We start from the raw sequence: 18,416 nt of genomic DNA, 5'->3' as shown, positions 1-18,416 counted from the left end.
TGCTCTGCTAATATTTGGCATATCTGTAAAGACCAAGAAGCAGAACAGGTGCACTTTCACACTTTGCTGAGATCGAGTGAGTTTAAGTTTGCAAAAATATCCTGTTGTGGCGCTTCTTTATGCTCACAAAGGCCATACTTTCTATTCTTCCCGCACCAACCTTAGCAGATTTAAGCAGGACAGGGGCATTCCACATTTTGGGGCTGATTTATCAATGTCTGTCGACATGATACCCTGTTGCGTTTCTTGTCTGACAGACATCGCTGTATGCCGACAGCGTATGCAATTTAACATTGCACAAGCAGTTCACCAGAACTGCTTGTGCAATGCCGCCTCCTGCACATTTGCAGCCAATCGGCTGATAACAGGGGGTGTCAATCAGCCCGATCGTAAAGGATCGGGCGGATTGCAGACCGCAGCCTCAGAGACAGCGGACCAGTTATGAAGCAGTGGACTTTAGACCGCTGCTTCATAACTGCTATTTCCGGTGAGCCTAAAGACTTGCATGGAAACAGGGGCATCAAGCTCCATTCGCAAGTTGATAATTCGGCCCCTTTGTATCAAACAAGTGTGTGGTTTTGTAATTGTAATATACCTGTTGTGGCACTTTTATCCGGCTATATTAACCCATTGGGACTTTCAATTCACCTAATATCGTCTAAGTGAGCTAAACAGGAGTTTATGTACCGTTTTGAGAGAACTAGCCTGTTGGAGCGCTCATTATTTTCAATTTCATCATTTATTCTCCTTGCATTTGCAACACTGTTTCTCCACTTAATAACACGCATCTTTGAAACAGACCACGGTGAACTTACCCCATTGAACAACCAAAGGTCTCTTTGACTCTCCTCTGAAGAGTGGCAACATGGGGCCTTAAAACAACTCTCAAATGACCTAAAATTAAAGATTGTTCAACATTATGGTTTAGGGGAAGGCTACAGAAAGCTATTGCAGAGATTTAAGTGAGGAAATGGATGACCACAGGCACAGTTCTTGTTAAGGCCAGAAGTAAAATATTGGAGAGGCAAAGGCAAAGGATGGTGAGAACGGTCAAAAACAGCCCACAGACCACCTCCAAAGACCTACAACATCATCTTGCTGCAGATGGTGTCACTGTGCATCGTTCAACAATTCAGCGTATGGGAGAGTGATGCCTTTTCTGCACACACGAAGAAGCCTTTTCTGCACACACGCCACAAACAGAGTCACTTGAGGTATGGAAACGCACATTTGGACAAGCCAGCATTATTTTGGAAGAAGGTGCTGTGGACTGATGAAACAAAGATTTAGTTATTTGGTCATAACAAGGGGCGTTATGCATGGTGGCAAAAGAACACAGCGTTCGAAGACAAACACTTGCTAGCCACAGTAAAATTTGGTGGATGGTCCATCATGCTGTGGGCTGTGTGGCCAGTGCCAGTACTGGGAATCTTGTTAAAGTTGAGGGTCGCATGGATTCCACTCAATATCAGCAGATACTTGAGAATAATGTTGAGGAATCAGTCACAAAGTTGAAGTTACGCCGGAGCTGGATATTGCAACAAGACAACGACCCAAAACACTGTTTCAAATCTACTCTGGCATTTATGCAGAGGAACAAGTACAATGTTCTGGAATGGCCATCCCAGTCCTCAGACCTGAATATCATTGAAAATCTGTGGGGTGATTTGAAGCAGGCTGTCCATGATCGGCAACCATCAAACCTAACTGAACTGGAGATGTTTTGCAAGGAGGAATGGTCCAAAATACCTTCATCCAGAATCCAGACACTCATTATAGGCTATAGGAAGCATCTAGAGGCTGTTATTTCTGCTAAAGGAGGCTCTACTAAATATTGATGCAATATTTCTGTTGGGGTGCCCAAATTTATGCACCGGTCTATTTTCGTTTTGATGCATATTGCACATTTTCTGTTAATCTAATAAACCTCATTTCACTACTGAAATATTACTGTGTCCTTCAGTTATTGATAGATCAAAATAAAATTGCTGATCAAAAGACCCAATTATTCATAAATGAAAATCATGGAAATTGTCAGGGGTGCCTAAACTTTTGCATACGACTGTATGTATATATGTATTTACAGACATATATACACATATAATCACATAAATAAATATGTACACATATGTTGCATTGGAGTCCTTTGCAGTCAAGTAGATGAAAGAAATTCAAAATCATATTTATGCAATATTTATATATAATAAAGTGTTATACTGTGTATTTACTGTAAATATTTGACATTCCAATATCCTGCACATAAGTATTCTTAAATAGATATTCCTATTATATATATATATATTATATATATATATATATATATAATATATATATATATATATATATATATATATATAATCATCTATATATTTAGGAATAGATATATATTTGTGCAAAAAAAAAGAATAAATAAAACATATTCTGCTATTGCAGAACATTGGATTATGAAATATGCAATGTTATCTTCTTATGTTGCGCTTTTAAATAACCGTGATCAGCTCCATTAAAGTCTATGGGAGAATACATTTTTGCATTTGCGACTTCTCAAAGTCTATTTGTTACTGCAAACTTTTTACTTTCAACTTGTAATATGAGCGTGAATATCCGAGCGCAAATAAAATACGTTTAGAGGTTTTAACCCAAGTGCAAACTGCCGCTCCCCTCTAGCCCTAAATACATTTTATAAGCACATTATTGAGGTTATTTCTCACCACCCTCTAGTTATGGGTGCCACCATGTTGAAATCTGGCTTTCAATGCATTGCAGTGCTGATATGTTTGTTCATGTGCAGCAACTCTCCTTCAGATACCTGCAGTATAACCTAAGTTACAAAATGATGGTACCCATATTAATTTAGAGGGCGGTGTATAAATGTTTAGTGTACTTTTAAGCAAGAGATGAGTGCAGGGAACAAATGATTTACACCATGGGGTCAATATATTATTGGCCGAATTGGGCCAATTCACCCTGTTTCAAGGCTCGCCGGAAACAGGAGTTAAGAAGCAGTGATCTATAGACCGCTGCTCCTTAACTCATACGCCACATTTGAGGCGGTGGACAGCAATCCTCCCGATCCTATACGATCGGGCTGATTGACCGCCCTTCTGCTAGTGGCCGATTGGCTTCGAATCTGCAGGGGCGGTATTGCACAAGCAGTTCACTAGAACTGCTTGTGCAATGCTGAATACAGATAGCGTATGCTGTCCGCATTTAGCGGTCTGGCAGACATAATACTCTACAGCGTATCATGTCCGCCAGACTTTAATAAATTTACCCCGATATCTTTAGCTCCATTGGTTTAAAGACCTATAGCTATGCTGTATTTATTTTATGAAAGTTTCTAAAGAACATAAGAATATAAAAAAAAGAAGAGTGTATCCTGTACATTGAGTAAAGATTTATAGTTTTATTTATAAACTTCTCATTGGTCAAAAATATCCACACACTATATATATATATTATATTATATATATATTTATATATATATACATACAGTATATTTGCAAGTTTTAGTGATATTCTTTATTTTCAACACAGACAGGAAGAGAGGGATGAGCCTGACTTTGTAGCCCCAAGAGATCTATGCAAATTCCGCCCCTTGATAAATAAAAGCCTATCAATGAATAGTCTGATGAGAGAACGTCTGCCTCCACCAATAAGGAGTGAAGAGAAGGAAAAAAGAAGCAGACGTCAAGTGAGCCGCACGAGTGTTCCTGCTCAGAGCAAACCGGGGCGTAGGGGAGTGACAGACACCTCTGCAGTGGGAGAAAAACCTCAGCTTCAAAGAGATGACAATGTACAAGTAAGTAATTACAAACAGAAATGAATATTCCTAGGTTCAGTCTCAGCATAGCACTAGTATTTTAATTTAATCTCCATTTCTCTCTCTTCAGAATTTCAGAACAATCTCATTAATGGGTTGTTCCCAGTACTAAAAAAAATAATGTGTATATATATATATATCTATAATACACAGTATATATAAATATATATGTATATACACACAAATATATATATATAATATATATATATATATATATATATATATATATATACACACACACATATATATTTATATACAGTGGGGCAAAAAAGTATTTAGTCAGCCACCAATTGTGCAAGTTCTCCCATTTAAGAAGATGAGAGAGGCCTGTAATTTTCATCATAGGTATAGTTGAGAGACAAAATGCGGAAACAAATCCAGACAATCACATTGTCTGATTTGGAAAGAATGTATTTGCATATTATGGTGGAAAATAAGTATTTGGTCACCTACAAACAAGCAAGATTTCTGGCTCTCACAGACCTGTATCTTCTTCTTTAAGACGCTCCTCTGTCCTCCACTTATTACCTGTATTAATGGCACCTGTTTGAACTTGTTATCAGTATAAAAGACACCTGTCCACAACCTCAAACAGTCACACTCCAAACTCCACTATGGTGAAGACCAAAGAGCTGTCGAAGGACAGCAGAAACAAAATTGTAGACCTGCACCAGGCTGGGAAGACTGAATCTGCAATAGGCAAGCAGCTTGGTGTGAAGAAATCAACTGTGGGAGCAATAATTAGAAAATGGAAGACATACAAGACCACTGATAATCTCCCTCGATCTGGGGCTCCACGCAAGATCTCACCCCGTGGGGTCAAAATGATCACAGGAATGGTGAGCAAACATCCCAGAACCACACGGGGGGACCTAGTGAATGACCTGCAGAGAGCTGGGACTAACGTAACAAAGGCTACCATCAGTAACACACTATGCCACCAGGGACTCAGATCCTGCAGTGCCAGACATGTCCCCCTGCTTAAGCCAGTATATGTCCGGGCCCATCTGAAGTATGTTAGAGAGCATTTGGATGATCCAGAAGCGGGTTGGGAGAATGTCATATGGTCAGATGAAACCAAAGTAGAACTGTTTGGTAGAAATACAACTCGTCGTGTTTGGAAGAGAGAGAATGCTGAGTTGCAACCAAAGAACACTATACCTACTGTGAAGCATGGGGGTGGCAACATCATGCTTTGGGGCTGTTTCTCTGCAAAGGGAACAGGACGACTGATCCGTGTACATGAAAGAATGAATGGGGCCATGTATCGTGAGATTTTTAGTGTAAACCTCCTTCCATCAGCAAGGGCATTGAAGATGAAACGTGGCTGGGTCTTTCAGCATGACAATGATCCCAAACACACCGCCCGGGCAACGAAGGAGTGGCTTCGTAAGAAGCATTTCAAGGTCCTGGAGTGGCCTAGCCAGTCTCCAGATCTCAACCCCATAGAAAACCTTTGGAGGGAGTTGAAAGTCTGTGTTGCCCAGCGACAGCCCCAAAACATCACTGCTCTAGAAGAGATCTGCATGCAGGAATGGGCCAACATACCAGCAAAAGTGTGTGACAACCTTGTGAAGACTTACAGAAAATGTTTGTCCTCTGTCATTGCCAACAAAGGATATATAACAAAGTATTGAGATGAACTTTTGATATTGACCAAATATTTATTTTCCACCATAATTTGCAAATAAATTCTTTCCAAATCAGATAATGTGATTGTCTAGATTTGTTTCCACATCTTGTCTCTCATAGTTGAGGTATACCTATGATGAAAATTACAGCCTCTCTCATCTTCTTAAGTGGGAGAATTTGCACAATTGGTGGCTGACTAAATACTTTTTTGCCCCACTGTATATATATATATATATTATATATATATTATATACACACACACACTATATATATATACACACAAACTCTTTGAGTAGGCAGAAATTAATTCAAAATGGATCCATTGACTCCTCCCCCTAGGAGTTTTACTTTTAGGTAAGGCATAAGAGATAAGCAGAAGAACAAATTACACAGAATGCAAAGAGTAAGGAGTCAAGTACTTGATGAGAAAAACAATGAGGGTTATGTTCTGACACTCTAAACATAAAATAATTGATTCATGGTTACAAATAAATCCTTTTTCCCTCACAATTCATATGATGAGAGCACATGAATGAGTATTATTTACAAATGGTTCAGTATAAAAAAATTAAGGACAGATAGACCTGAGAAGTACCTGTGATGGCATAAACTAGATAAGAATAAAAGAAGTGGCAGAAGAAGATAGCAAAATAATGGAAAACCAGATGTCTATGAGGGTCACAAGAATTCAGAAAGGCAAAACCTTCTAATGTAATTGGTGGCCAAACTAAAAAAAGGTAAATATAATGGAAGAAGGTAAGGCAGTAGCTGCAATGGTCCTCAAGACTAAGAATAATGAATACAAATAATGGGAAGGAAACAAAATTACATATTTGATGCAGGTTTTGTACTGAAGAATATGAAATGAACCACAATGGCAACTAAAAAAACTCTACCTATTAGTGCTGAAAAATGGAATGCTGTGAAATCAGGTCACTTTTTATTGAAAACTTAAACTAAATCAAAGCATTGAGGATACATTAGGCATTGCTTAACTTCAAGTAGCTAATGTCTAGTTAGTTGCATGCACTGACAGGAAGACTGTAGTCACACATAGGAGGAACTTCATTTCATCAGGTGACAAAACACTTTGTGGAAGATGTTTAATCAATGTCTCCTCTCAACATCTGCTTGTTCAATTTGTTGTGCTGGGATGAAGTAAAACTGTTTACAAATCTGTCAGGTTTCTGTGTTCTGTTAAGTCCATGTTCAAGTTTCATTTGCATAAAGGTTTAATCAATTTGTGCACACAACTCATTAGCATCTAGACCAGGGGTGGGCAGACTTTTGTAAGGCAAGGGCTACCTCTAATTTTATTCCAAGTGACGTGGTCACCTAACTAAAAAAAAAAAAAAACACCATTCGATGGCTGAAAATTGTATTTTTGCCACAAATAGGACCTGCTGGCTGAAAATTTTATTTTTGCCACAAATAATACAGCTTTAAAAATCAGCCGTGCTCTTTAATAATAAATACAGCCACGCTCTTTACTTACTGCAAGAGCTCTCTCTTTACGTCACGCTGGGACCATCAAGCAACCTTATCTGTGTACCGCGCCTGCGTATGAATAAGTCTCACAATCAAGATGGCTCAAGTCTAGGGCTAGCGGAGTAGTCAAGCCTGGAAGACATGGAAAACCCACAGCTCAGGTACAACGATGACAATGAACTATTCTCAGCCAATCATAGACAGACTCATTCTACAAAGTAATTTTATTGGCTGGACGCCATGTCAGGTTGATTAGGGGGCAGGTCCTGTTGGCTGCTCTCCGTCCGTCCGCTACTAGCTCAAGACTAATGCGAATAGTTGGGACAGTGACAGCGGCAGGACCTGCAGGCTCTGCACCACCTTACACAGCAACCAGAAACTGGTATAGTAGCAACAACACTGACCTGCAAACTCTGGGGACAGAAAGCTGCAGAAACTAGCACAAATTATAGCTAATATTAGTGTGTCAGAGACAGTATCAGAGAGCAGCATCAAAGCCTGGTACAGAGTAAGTAAAAAAACCTGAGTGGGAGTAACAGACCCTGGGAAAAAAATAACACCAGACCATTTACCCAGCAGAGCCTGGTGACAAGTAACGGAGGACAGAACTAGAAAGTAGCAGCAAAATATCAGACAGAGCAGGACCTGGAACTGCCAAACCCAGGGATACCGAGCAGCACCTCAGCCTGGCGCATGAAGAGTCTGTACTATGGACTGACCGCTCTTGAGACAAAAAGTAGGAGAGTTTGGGACAGGCAGTAACCAAAGAGTTCAGCTACAACCACGTTGCGCATGCTGAAGTACACATAACGCTGTCATAGACTCATAGCCGATTTCAAAAGTCTGCATAAGAGACACATTTCTCAAACGTCTACGGTGGCGAGGCTCTTCACTCAGAATCTAGATTGTGAGAAATGTTTCTCTTATTATGCAGACTTTTGAAATCTTCCAGGCGGTCACCTCAAAATTCACTAATGGTCCACTGGTAGACCGCGATCTACCTCTTGCCCCCCTGATCTAGACTGTATCAATCTAGTTTTCAATCCGTTCTCAGTTCTGAACTAATCAGCTGCTTCTCACTTCAGTTCTTAATCCAACTTTTTGTCTTGATTGCTTCAGTTCTGTGTGACTATAAAAATGATACTCTTTCAATCTCTTCTGTGTCAGAGAACTCTAGCTGCTGCATGCCCACTGCTCCGCCCCCCTCTTTCTCTCTTGTCAAACACAGAACTTGACATGAACAGAACCGCAACAAAATTTCTCAGCGCTAGTTTGAAAAGCAGTGACACAGCCATTATACCTGCCGTTGTGTTGATAAAGATATGTGTGTGTGAGTTATAATGAGAGTTAGGGGCCTATCAATCAAGCTCCGAACGGAGCTTGACGGCCCATGTTTCTGGCGAGTCTTCAGATTCGCCAGAAACACAAGTTATGGAGCAGCGGCCTGCTCTGAGCAGGCGGATAGGAATCGCCGAAATTCAACCCGATCAAGTAAGATTGGGTTGATTGACACCCCTTGCTGGCGGCCGATTGGCCGCGAGTCTGCAGAAGGTGGAGTTGCACCAGCAGCTCTTGTGAGCTGCTGGTGCAATGCTGAATACAGAGAGCGTATTGCTCTCCGCATTCAGCGATGTCTTGCGGACCTGATCCGCACTGTCGGATCAGGTCTGCAAAACATTTGATAAATAGGCCCCTATGTTTCTCATAGCGCTAATGAATACAATACTGTAAGCCTATATTGTTATCGCGCTGAGCAGTGAAGTTAAAACAAGCCTTATTTTCTTGCCAAGTATCCAAGGTCTTAGATAGCCTGCAATGCTATTTCAATTATATGTTCTCTAAATGCAAAGAAAATGAACAGCTTTAATAGCTGATAATACTGGTTTGATTCATTATTTGTGTATGGAGTCATGAAGTTTCCAATCCCTTACATGTATGTATTAAAATCCCATTTAAGACAGGATCACACTGGTTTCACTAACTAGACTGGCACAAATTAACTCAACACAGAGTGAAGTGTGCCAGGAACAGAACCAGTTCAAAATGACTGCAGGAGAATAGCATGAAACACACAGGTTCCTTGTGGAAACAGACATAATAGAATACACACTGGAAACACACTGGAAATATTGGCAGTATATTACAAAAAAGTTTTTTTTAAAATGCACAAATATTTTTGTTGACTAGATTTGTGAAAATTGAGGACAATGCCAAACAGAAGGAAAAAGGGTAAAAATAAAGGTCATTGGCCAATAGACCAGTTGGAATACAAAAACATAAAAAAAAGCCACTGGTTAGCAGCCACCATAGGAAGAAGAAGTTGTAGATGACAGGACAATTCCTAAACTGACTGGAAAACTATATATCCATAAATATGGCATACATTTGGGGTGACACCATTCAGAGGTCCTTAATGGGGAGCTCTGATCTGGTTGGTGACCTTCAAGTGATATGAATATAACATGGAAATTAGGTCCATGGAGCACAACAGTATTCCCTGTAGTCCATGGGGGTGAAGAGGAAGAACTAGGAAACAATTTACTGTGCCCCATCCTATTGAATGAAAATATCCAAAGATCCAAAAGCCTGGTGTATGTTGCCAACAAAAAAGAGGAAAACCACTTAACATGGCATAACATCATTATACACAAATGCTGACACATTCAGTAATTGTTTATTTTAGTGATGCTCTTGGCACAACACTCTTAGTCCCCTACATATGTTTTTACTTTTTTGTTTACTTTATTATTTTTTTTTATTTATATAGTTTTGTGAATTAGTTTTATGAGTTTTTAAAAATAATTTTGGGTTTAAATTAGTATTGTTATTATTATTATTCCATTAGTTATATCTTTTTATTTATTCTTAATTTTCTTTTGAACGTTGGAGTCATGTGCAGTGTAGAGCGGTAGTGTAGCCTGAAGAATGTATATGTGGGTGTTGTTTTTTGGCTATTTACTTTCGCAAAAGGTAATATGAACCTTGGGAGTTGAGTCATTTGCTATTTAAGTGAGTTTATGTATTCATTTTATATACAGCTTAAGAAAAGTGCAGGTCACATTGTTGAATGAATTGCTGTTTAATAAACTGCTTTTGTAGGTGAAGATGGAATAACATATGGATTTTTCTTCATTTGAGTTCAATTTGACCATTTTTTTTGTATTTTCACAATAAAATCATAGTCTGACTCAGTGGCCTGGCTTTAATAAAACCCATTTGTGAAACTAATATGTAAAAATAAGATTTTAATTTCCCTTTAAAGAAAAATTCTAAAAAACATTCTAGTGGTTTCCTGAGCTAACTCCACTATGACAAACATATGAATAAAGTTTAAATAAACAGGCTGGAATCAGAAGAGAGGGTAAAGTGTAGACGAAAGAAAGCTGGCGTTAGAAATGAGGAATACTGTGAGAAATAGCACTGAAAAACAGGAAAATGTAGCTGCAAAGATGATATAAGGAAAGTAGACAATTGAGATGCTTTAGAAAACAATAGATAATACTGTCCTTTCTCCTATACTCAGAGAAGACCATGGGTTAGACCTTCCTCTACACTCCCACGTAGGAAATCCACAGTACCTTGGTGCAGGAATGAGGACTTACCGTTACTTGGACAAGAGCCTGGAATAGTTCAAGACCAGGTAAGAGATTAAGACATACCGGCACTGTCAACAATCAGGAGAGGTTGCCAGTACTGTTGATATCCTTTATTTATACCATTCATTTTTAGAGTCCTCACTTACAAGAGATTAAGAGCCAGATAGCAGAAAATCAAGGAAAGCAAAAAGATCTAGAAGGACAGTTTCTTGCTATGTCAGGGCAGATACAGGAGTTGCTGGGACAACTCTCAAAAGTAGACGAGACCCAGAGGGCATTTCAGGATGAGGTGGCTGAAAAACTGAGCCAGTTATTGGAGAGGTGAGTCAAATAAATTCTCTTAACATGATTATTTTATAAAGAAACATTCAATGCTTATATGAAACACACCTCAAAGATGAAACATTTGTTATAACAAATTCAGCACCATTAATTTATGATAATGAACCTCCTTGTAAACATCTCCACTGAATAACCACCAGCAAAAGTGCTATATACACACACACAGACACACACATATATATATATAATATATTATATATATATATTTATATATATATATATATATATACATGCACACACACAAATACAAAACATCATTCAGATTACATTAAAATTTCATTTTTGTTAGCATAAGCCATATTACAAAATTAATATAAGCATTTTATCACTCTGTTTTAGGATAAATGCCTTAGAACTTCAGAAGCATGAAGAGCAGTCAATGGGAGAAAATGTGGCACAAAGAATCACAGCTTTGGTGAGATTGGACACTTTAGTTTACAAGATATACATCTCATATCTGTAACCCAGTATAAAGATACAGAATTTGGCAATGCTAGGTCCAGAGTTCACACTGGTATAACCAGTAATTGCTAAATAGCTGAATCATTAGTGATACTGCACTTCTATACTTTTAGTGACAAACCTTATTATCTAGCTCAAAGGAACAGTGTAATATGGATTTAATTTAAGTCACGAAAACAAATAATTGGCACTGACAAATACATGCATTTGCAATTCTTACAAATGAGTGTTGTAGAGCACCATATATAACATAAGATAAATGTAAACATGGAAAACACATCATAGGGCTAAATTACAAGTGGAGCGCTAATTTATTGCACGCCGTAAACAGGCAAGTTCGCATGTTTTCGGCTATGCAATAAATAACCGTTACCGTTACCATTACAAGTCGCTGGTTATTGCTTCCACAAGCTTGTGGTGGCAAATAGCTCTCCAAAAATTAACCAAAGGACAGATCTCTGGTTAGTTTTTAAAATTTCCCAATTGCCCCCAAAATAAAGTGAAGCAGTTATGAGGGTTTAAAGTGTGCTGGTGTGGGGTGTTCTTTTACATTGTGGTCTATGGGAATAGTGTGTTCCCAGTAAATATATATGAATATGCTTATATAATATATATAATATTCATATATATTTCAATCTGCTGCCCATCGCTGCACGACTTACCCCCTTCGCTGCGCTAGGTTCTCATGCCATGTCTCACAACATAAAAGCAAGACTTTGAGCGCAAAACTTCCTAGCAATGCGAACGCAAGCTCGCATTCACATTGCCCTGCACTTAAAGGGATACTGAACCCAATTTTTTTCTTTAATGATTCAGATAGAGCATGCAATTTTAAGCAACTCTCTAATTTACTGCTATTATTAATTTTTCTTTGTTCTCTTGGTATCTTTATTTGAAAAATCAGGAATGTAAGCTTACGAGACGGCCCATTTTTGGTTCAGCACCTTGGATAGCGCTTGCTGATTGGTGGGTACATTTAGCCACCAATAACCAAGCTGTACCCAGGTGATGAACCAAAGATGGGCCGGCTCGTAAGCTTACATTCCTGATTTTTCAAATAAGGATACCTAGAGAACGAAGAAAAATTGATAACAGGAGTAAATTAGAAAGTTGCCTAAAATTGCATGCTCTATCTGAATCACAAAATAAAAAATTTGGGTTCAGTGTCCCTTTAACTTTGTGCTAACCCATTTTCATGGATTATAAACATAGGCCTAGATTGCATTGCTGTTGTAAACTGTGTTAAAGGGACAGTCCGGTCAAAATTGAAATGCACATTGATGAATTACATCTCTTTGAATAGAAACAAATTTGCAATATACATGTATTGGCAATAATGCTTCTAGTAAAAGTTATAACTATTTTAGTGTTAGTATTTTTCCCTGCACGTGCATGTGAAGCAAATCTAGATATTATCAGTGCTTCAACATTTTAAATACTGCAGCTGCTCAGGGCACCAGTGGGGGCTTGTATTATATCAGCAATTAGAAAATTGAGTCGTTATCCGATAGTACAATCACCTTAGGATCTCTGAGCAAGTGCTGTATTTAAAATGCTGGTGCACGGTGCATATTTAAATACAGTTTTGAAACAGCTATAGATTTTATTAGAAGCATTTTTGCTAATACTTGTATACTAAAAATGCTTCTATTTAAAACTGAAATAAATCCATGTGGATATCAATTTTGGCTGGAATATCCCTTTAATTTCAATGGAGAGACTTTTTATTACAAGTGGTTTACACATTTTACACCACCAATGGAAAATTAGACAATAGTTATGTGCAAGTAACAGCGCAATAATAAAATGTTCCAACATATCAGAGCATTTTTCATTTGTACTTTTATGTCCCTTTAATTATAATGCAGGACAATTGGGGTTCACCAGGAAGCAAATCATCACTGTGACAGTCTGAGGTGTTCATGATTTAAAGGGATACTAAATCCAATTTTTTCTTTCATGATTCAGATAGAGCAGCAATTTTTCTAGTTTACTCCTATTATTATTTTGTCTTCATTCTCTTGCTATATTTGTTTGAAAAGCAAGAATGTAAGCTTAGGAGCCGGACCATTTTTGGTATAGCATCTAAATGTAGCCACCAATCAGCAAGCCCTATCAAGGGTGCTGAATCAAAAATAGGTCAGCTCCTTAGCTTAGATTCCGGCTTTTTAAAAAAAATATACATTAGATGCATTTAGATGCTGAACCAAAAATGGGCCGGCTCCTAAGCGTGCATTATTGCTTTTCAAACCAAGATAGCCAGAGAACAAAGAAAAAATGATAATATGAGTAAATTAGAAAGTTGCTTAAAATTCCATGCTCTATCTGAATCATGAAAGAAAACAATTGGGTTTAGTACCCCTTTAAGGGACATTATAGTTGAAAAATTACATGTTCTAATTTGTTAGAAAACAAAAAGTAAAAATGAGAGAAAATATTTTTGATATAACAAAAAAGCCGAACTAAAGAAATATATAATAGTCACTAAAACAAAGGGATGTTAACAATTGCTTACAATGCTTAAGAAGATACTTACCTTACTGAGTAGCAAAGTGAAGCAGGAGGAACCTACTCTACATCTGGTATGTGCATTTGTGCCATTTGGAAAGAAACAAATGCCTTGAAATAGCCGTATGTCTCTGGAGGCCACCATCTTTGGCATTCGTTTCGTTCCGAATGGAATGAATGCACATACCTACTCTATATCATATCAGACCTTCCAACCGTCCCAAAGCCTGCAGGGTTGGGAGGTTTGCTCGTTGTCCCAATTTTCAGGGACTGTCCCAGCTCTGCCAAGGATATGCCCGTACTCATGCCTGCTTACTACACAACACAACTTCTCCCATAATACATCAGTAGCTCCGCCCTATGTTCCACAGCCCCACCCTCAAAACACAGATCTACTGGCTTGCCTGCCCCAGAAAGCCTTTAAGAAATGTTGGAAGTGTGATATATGAACACTAGCGCTATCTGATTGACCTATTTCATTTTATTGGACACTATTTTTCTAACTCCATCAGCTCTGTTTTGTTTAGGATAGGATTTTGCTAGTTACTATCTATTTTGTGCTTTAAAAAAAAATACAAAACATGAGTCTCTGATCTTGTAATCAAATTATTGCATATGCCATATTCTTACCGCTTTCCTTTTAGTAATTGAATAAGATAAAGCAAAGTCCCTTTATGCCCATCTGCCCACCATGGTCTAGTTTGCAGATACTTTCTAATTATTTATATTTTCATCCAATTGATAACTAAAACAACCAATCAAGATGCAGTGGCAAAACCAAACCCACCCCTTTTTTAGATTGCTTAATGAGTGATTATTATTATTGTTATGGGAAGTACTTAGATGTCAGCTACTTTGTGAGGGGGGGGTACTTAGATGTTAAGAGAGCTTTGAAGTAGGTGTAATAATATTGGTGGGTTCTTTAGGTGATGTCTGTCTTGGCATTGTGAGATACACAACACTTACCAGTGACTTCTGGGCCTCAAACAACAGCAATTTATTAAGCAGAAGAACACTCCATGACTTTTGCTCTACATTGTAGTTTTGATGCTCCACACTTTGATCTGGTAGATGGCCTCAATAGGCTGATGGCCATAACCTACCTAGTACTGTGTCCTGATTGGCATTATATGTTACTGTGTCTTGCTGTTGTGACCTATTGACCATTTATGCAACCTGTGCTATCTGTCATTTCCAGCTATTGTTGGCCATTTCCCGTGTTTATTGTCCATTTCCAGAGGAATCTTACTCTCTTACCATTTCACTGAAAAAAAGGGCATAGCATACCTCTTCCAATAAAAAAGAAAGTGGTTGGTGTGATAGCTCTTCTGGTGACAGTGGGCTAAATCCAAGATTTCACAAAAAATCCCTTTAAATGTGAAAAAAACAAGAATGAAAGAAAACGGAGTTGGATAAGGGTTCCTGGGGAGCTTACTTTTAGAGATATATGTGTTTAAATAAACAAATTTGGAGTATGAACAAATAAATACAATGAAGTTTAATTGATACAGTATTAGTGTATAAATGATATTATGTATGAGTCAATAATACAGTGTAATAACAAATCTGATAATTAAAACACATAAGATGCCGGAATCAAAAATAATGTTAACATATAGAAAACATATACTGTACATAGTAAAAACTGGATGCAATATAAAAATGGAGACTATAAAAACAATCAATGTTAATCCTTGAATATAAAGGCTGAGTTAACCAAAAACGTTAACAGATTAACGTAGAATCGAGTGATACACAGCGATATTGGTGCAAATATAGAAAACAGCCTATACGGTATATAGTGTAATCCGGAATACACTTATAATATACTAATGTGTGAGGATATATGAACAGTCCCGGGTTTGGGCGGACAGTTTTTAGGTGTCGATAACAAGAAAAAAGTATTTGGCTGAGCACAGCAAATACCTTAGGTCTTTTTGTGAGGGCCCAGATTGGTGACTGAACGCTGAAGTTAAAGGAACACTCAGGTTAAATTAAATTTTCATGATTCAGATACAGCATGTAATTTTAAACAACTTTCCAATTTACTTCTATTAAAAAAAATGTGCACAGTCTTTTATATTTACAATTTCTGAGTCACCAGATCCTACTGAGCATGTGCAAGAATTAACAGACTATACGTATATGCATTTGTGATTGGCTGATTGCTATCACATGGTACAAGGGGAGTGGAAATATACATAACTTTGAAATTTGTTATAATCAAATTTACTACTCATTTGAAGTTCAGATGCATTGTCTTGTTATCTTGCATTTGTTGATTATGCAAATCTAATGTGTTGACTGGTCCTTTAACTAATGTCTATATCCCTGGTCACGTGACCTTTAGTTGCCCAATGGGGTAAGTTCACCGTTTTCTGTTCTGAGTTAGCGTGTTGATATGCAGATATACAATGTTGCAATACAATGCAAATGTATTGTAATATATACAGTAGATGAAATTGGATAAGTGAGCGCCCAACAGGCTAGTTTTCTCAAGTAGATAAAAACTCCCGTTCAGCTCACTTGGGCGATTTTAAATCAGCCGACAATCCCAGTGGGTATATGTAGTAGGATAAATAAAGCTACTTGAACAGTAACAAAATTGTATATTTATTAAACTCCCTTTTTATCATTACAGGAGATGCGGTTATCCGTTTTGGAGAAAAGAAGCAGGTGTGAACTAAAGAACAACATCAACTCCCATTTGGGGGAAGACCTGAAGGAGGACACCCAGGAAGACAGCTGCACAATTATTACCGAAACCCTTCCTAACAACAGGGAGGAATATTAGATAGATACAATGCACCACTGATCCTAAAACAAAAACTAGATTTTGTAGTATAAAATCTAGATTTGCTTTTCTATGCTCATGGTATAAAATTTGATAAACACATGATATAAAATTTGAATCTATGTGGGAATTGATTTGATATAAATGAAATTAACTTCGGTGTAACCTATTTATCTTATATGACACTTCTATTTAGTGGCAACTTTAACATTTCTACACTTGCAAAACCTGTCAATAAGCATTAGCATTTATAGTAATCTCAACCAGTAAACACATTTGTAATGAAACATGTTTAATCAAGAAAAACTATATAGCATTGTTAATGCCACTAATTCTGCTTCCATGATACAAAAGTTTATAATAACATAGATCTGAGAATTAAGGCCTCCTAAACATAAGCTGTCACCTGCTGAGATGTTGAAGTTGTGCTGCAAACTATGAGACAGTCGGGAACAAACAGATGACAACCAAAGTATCATCAAACAACATGCAGCCCTAATGAAAGTTCATAAAAGCAAAGAAGGGTTGGATTGTGGGCTTTGTAACCATGAACTTAAATAACATACGGCTAGATTACGAGTTGTGCGTTAGGGTTAAAAAGCAGCGTTGAGAGGTCCCAACGGTGATTTTTAATGCTTGCTGGTATTACGAGTCTTGAAATGACAGGTGTACCACTCACTTTTTTGGCGAGACTCGGAAATACAGCAAATCCACTTACGTCAATTGCATATCCTATATTTTCAATGGGACTTGCATAGCGCCCGGTATTACGAGTCTTCCAAAAAGTGAGCGGTAAAGCCTCTCCTGTCAAGACTGGTACCGCATTTTAAAGTCAGTAGTTAAGCGTTTTATGGGCTAATGCCATAGCATAAAACTCTTAACTAAAGTGCTAAAAAGTACACTAACACCCATAAACTACCTATAAACCCCTAAAACAAGACCTCCCCCCACATAGCAAACACTAAAATACATTTTTTAACCCCTAATCTGCCGAACCGGACATCGCCGCCACTATAAAAAATATATTAACCCCTAAACCGCCACACTCCCGCATCGCAAACACTAGTTAAATTTTATTAACCCCTAATCTGCCGTCCCTAACATCGCCGCCACCTACCTACATATATTAACCCCTAATCGGCTGACCCCAACGTCGCCCCAACTATATTAAATGTATTAACCCCTAAATCTAAGTCTAACCCTAACCCCCTAACTTAAATATAATTTAAATAAATCTAAATAAAATAACTACAATTAACTAAATTATTCCTATTTAAGACTAAATACTTACCTATAAAATAAACCCTAAGCTAGCTACAATATAACTAATAGTTACATTGTAGCTAGTTTAGGATTTATTTTTTATTTTACAGGCAACTTTGTATTTATTTTAACTATGTACAATAGTTACTAAATAGTTATTAACTATTTAATAGCTACCTAGTTAAAATAAAGTCAAATTTACCTGTAAAATAAAACCTAACCTGTTACACTAACAGCTAACACTACACTATAATTAAATAAATAAATTAACTAAATGAAATACAATTGTATGAACCCCCCCCACTAAATTACAGAAAATAATAAAATAATTACAAGTTTTTTAAACTAATTACACCTAATCTAATCCCCTAATAAAATAAAAAAGCCCCCCAAAATAATAAAAAGCCCTACCCTATACTAAATTACAAATAGCCCTTAAAAGGGCTTTTTGCGGGGCATTGCCCCAAAGTAATCAGCTCTTTTACCTGTAAAAAAAGTACAATACCCC

At 37.6% G+C, this 18,416-nt stretch overlaps 1 protein-coding gene across 1 annotated transcript; it reads left to right on the top strand.

The window, feature by feature from the left end:
• Positions 1 to 3,537: 3,537 nt before the first annotated feature.
• Positions 3,538 to 16,763, top strand: LOC128644722 (RAS protein activator like-3-like; the record flags this gene model as incomplete). Its single annotated transcript, XM_053697243.1, has 5 exons — positions 3,538 to 3,802; positions 10,467 to 10,583; positions 10,673 to 10,860; positions 11,221 to 11,296; positions 16,493 to 16,763. Coding segments are annotated over 5 exons (799 nt in total), but the record flags the coding sequence as incomplete, so codon positions are not given.
• Positions 16,764 to 18,416: the final 1,653 nt, after the last annotated feature.

The sequence above is a fragment of the Bombina bombina genome, unplaced genomic scaffold (assembly GCF_027579735.1).
Source record: "Bombina bombina isolate aBomBom1 unplaced genomic scaffold, aBomBom1.pri scaffold_1711, whole genome shotgun sequence".
NCBI lineage: Eukaryota > Metazoa > Chordata > Amphibia > Anura > Bombinatoridae > Bombina > Bombina bombina.
Note: the sequence above shows the minus strand (reverse complement) of the source record. Positions and strands in the feature narration are given on the sequence as shown.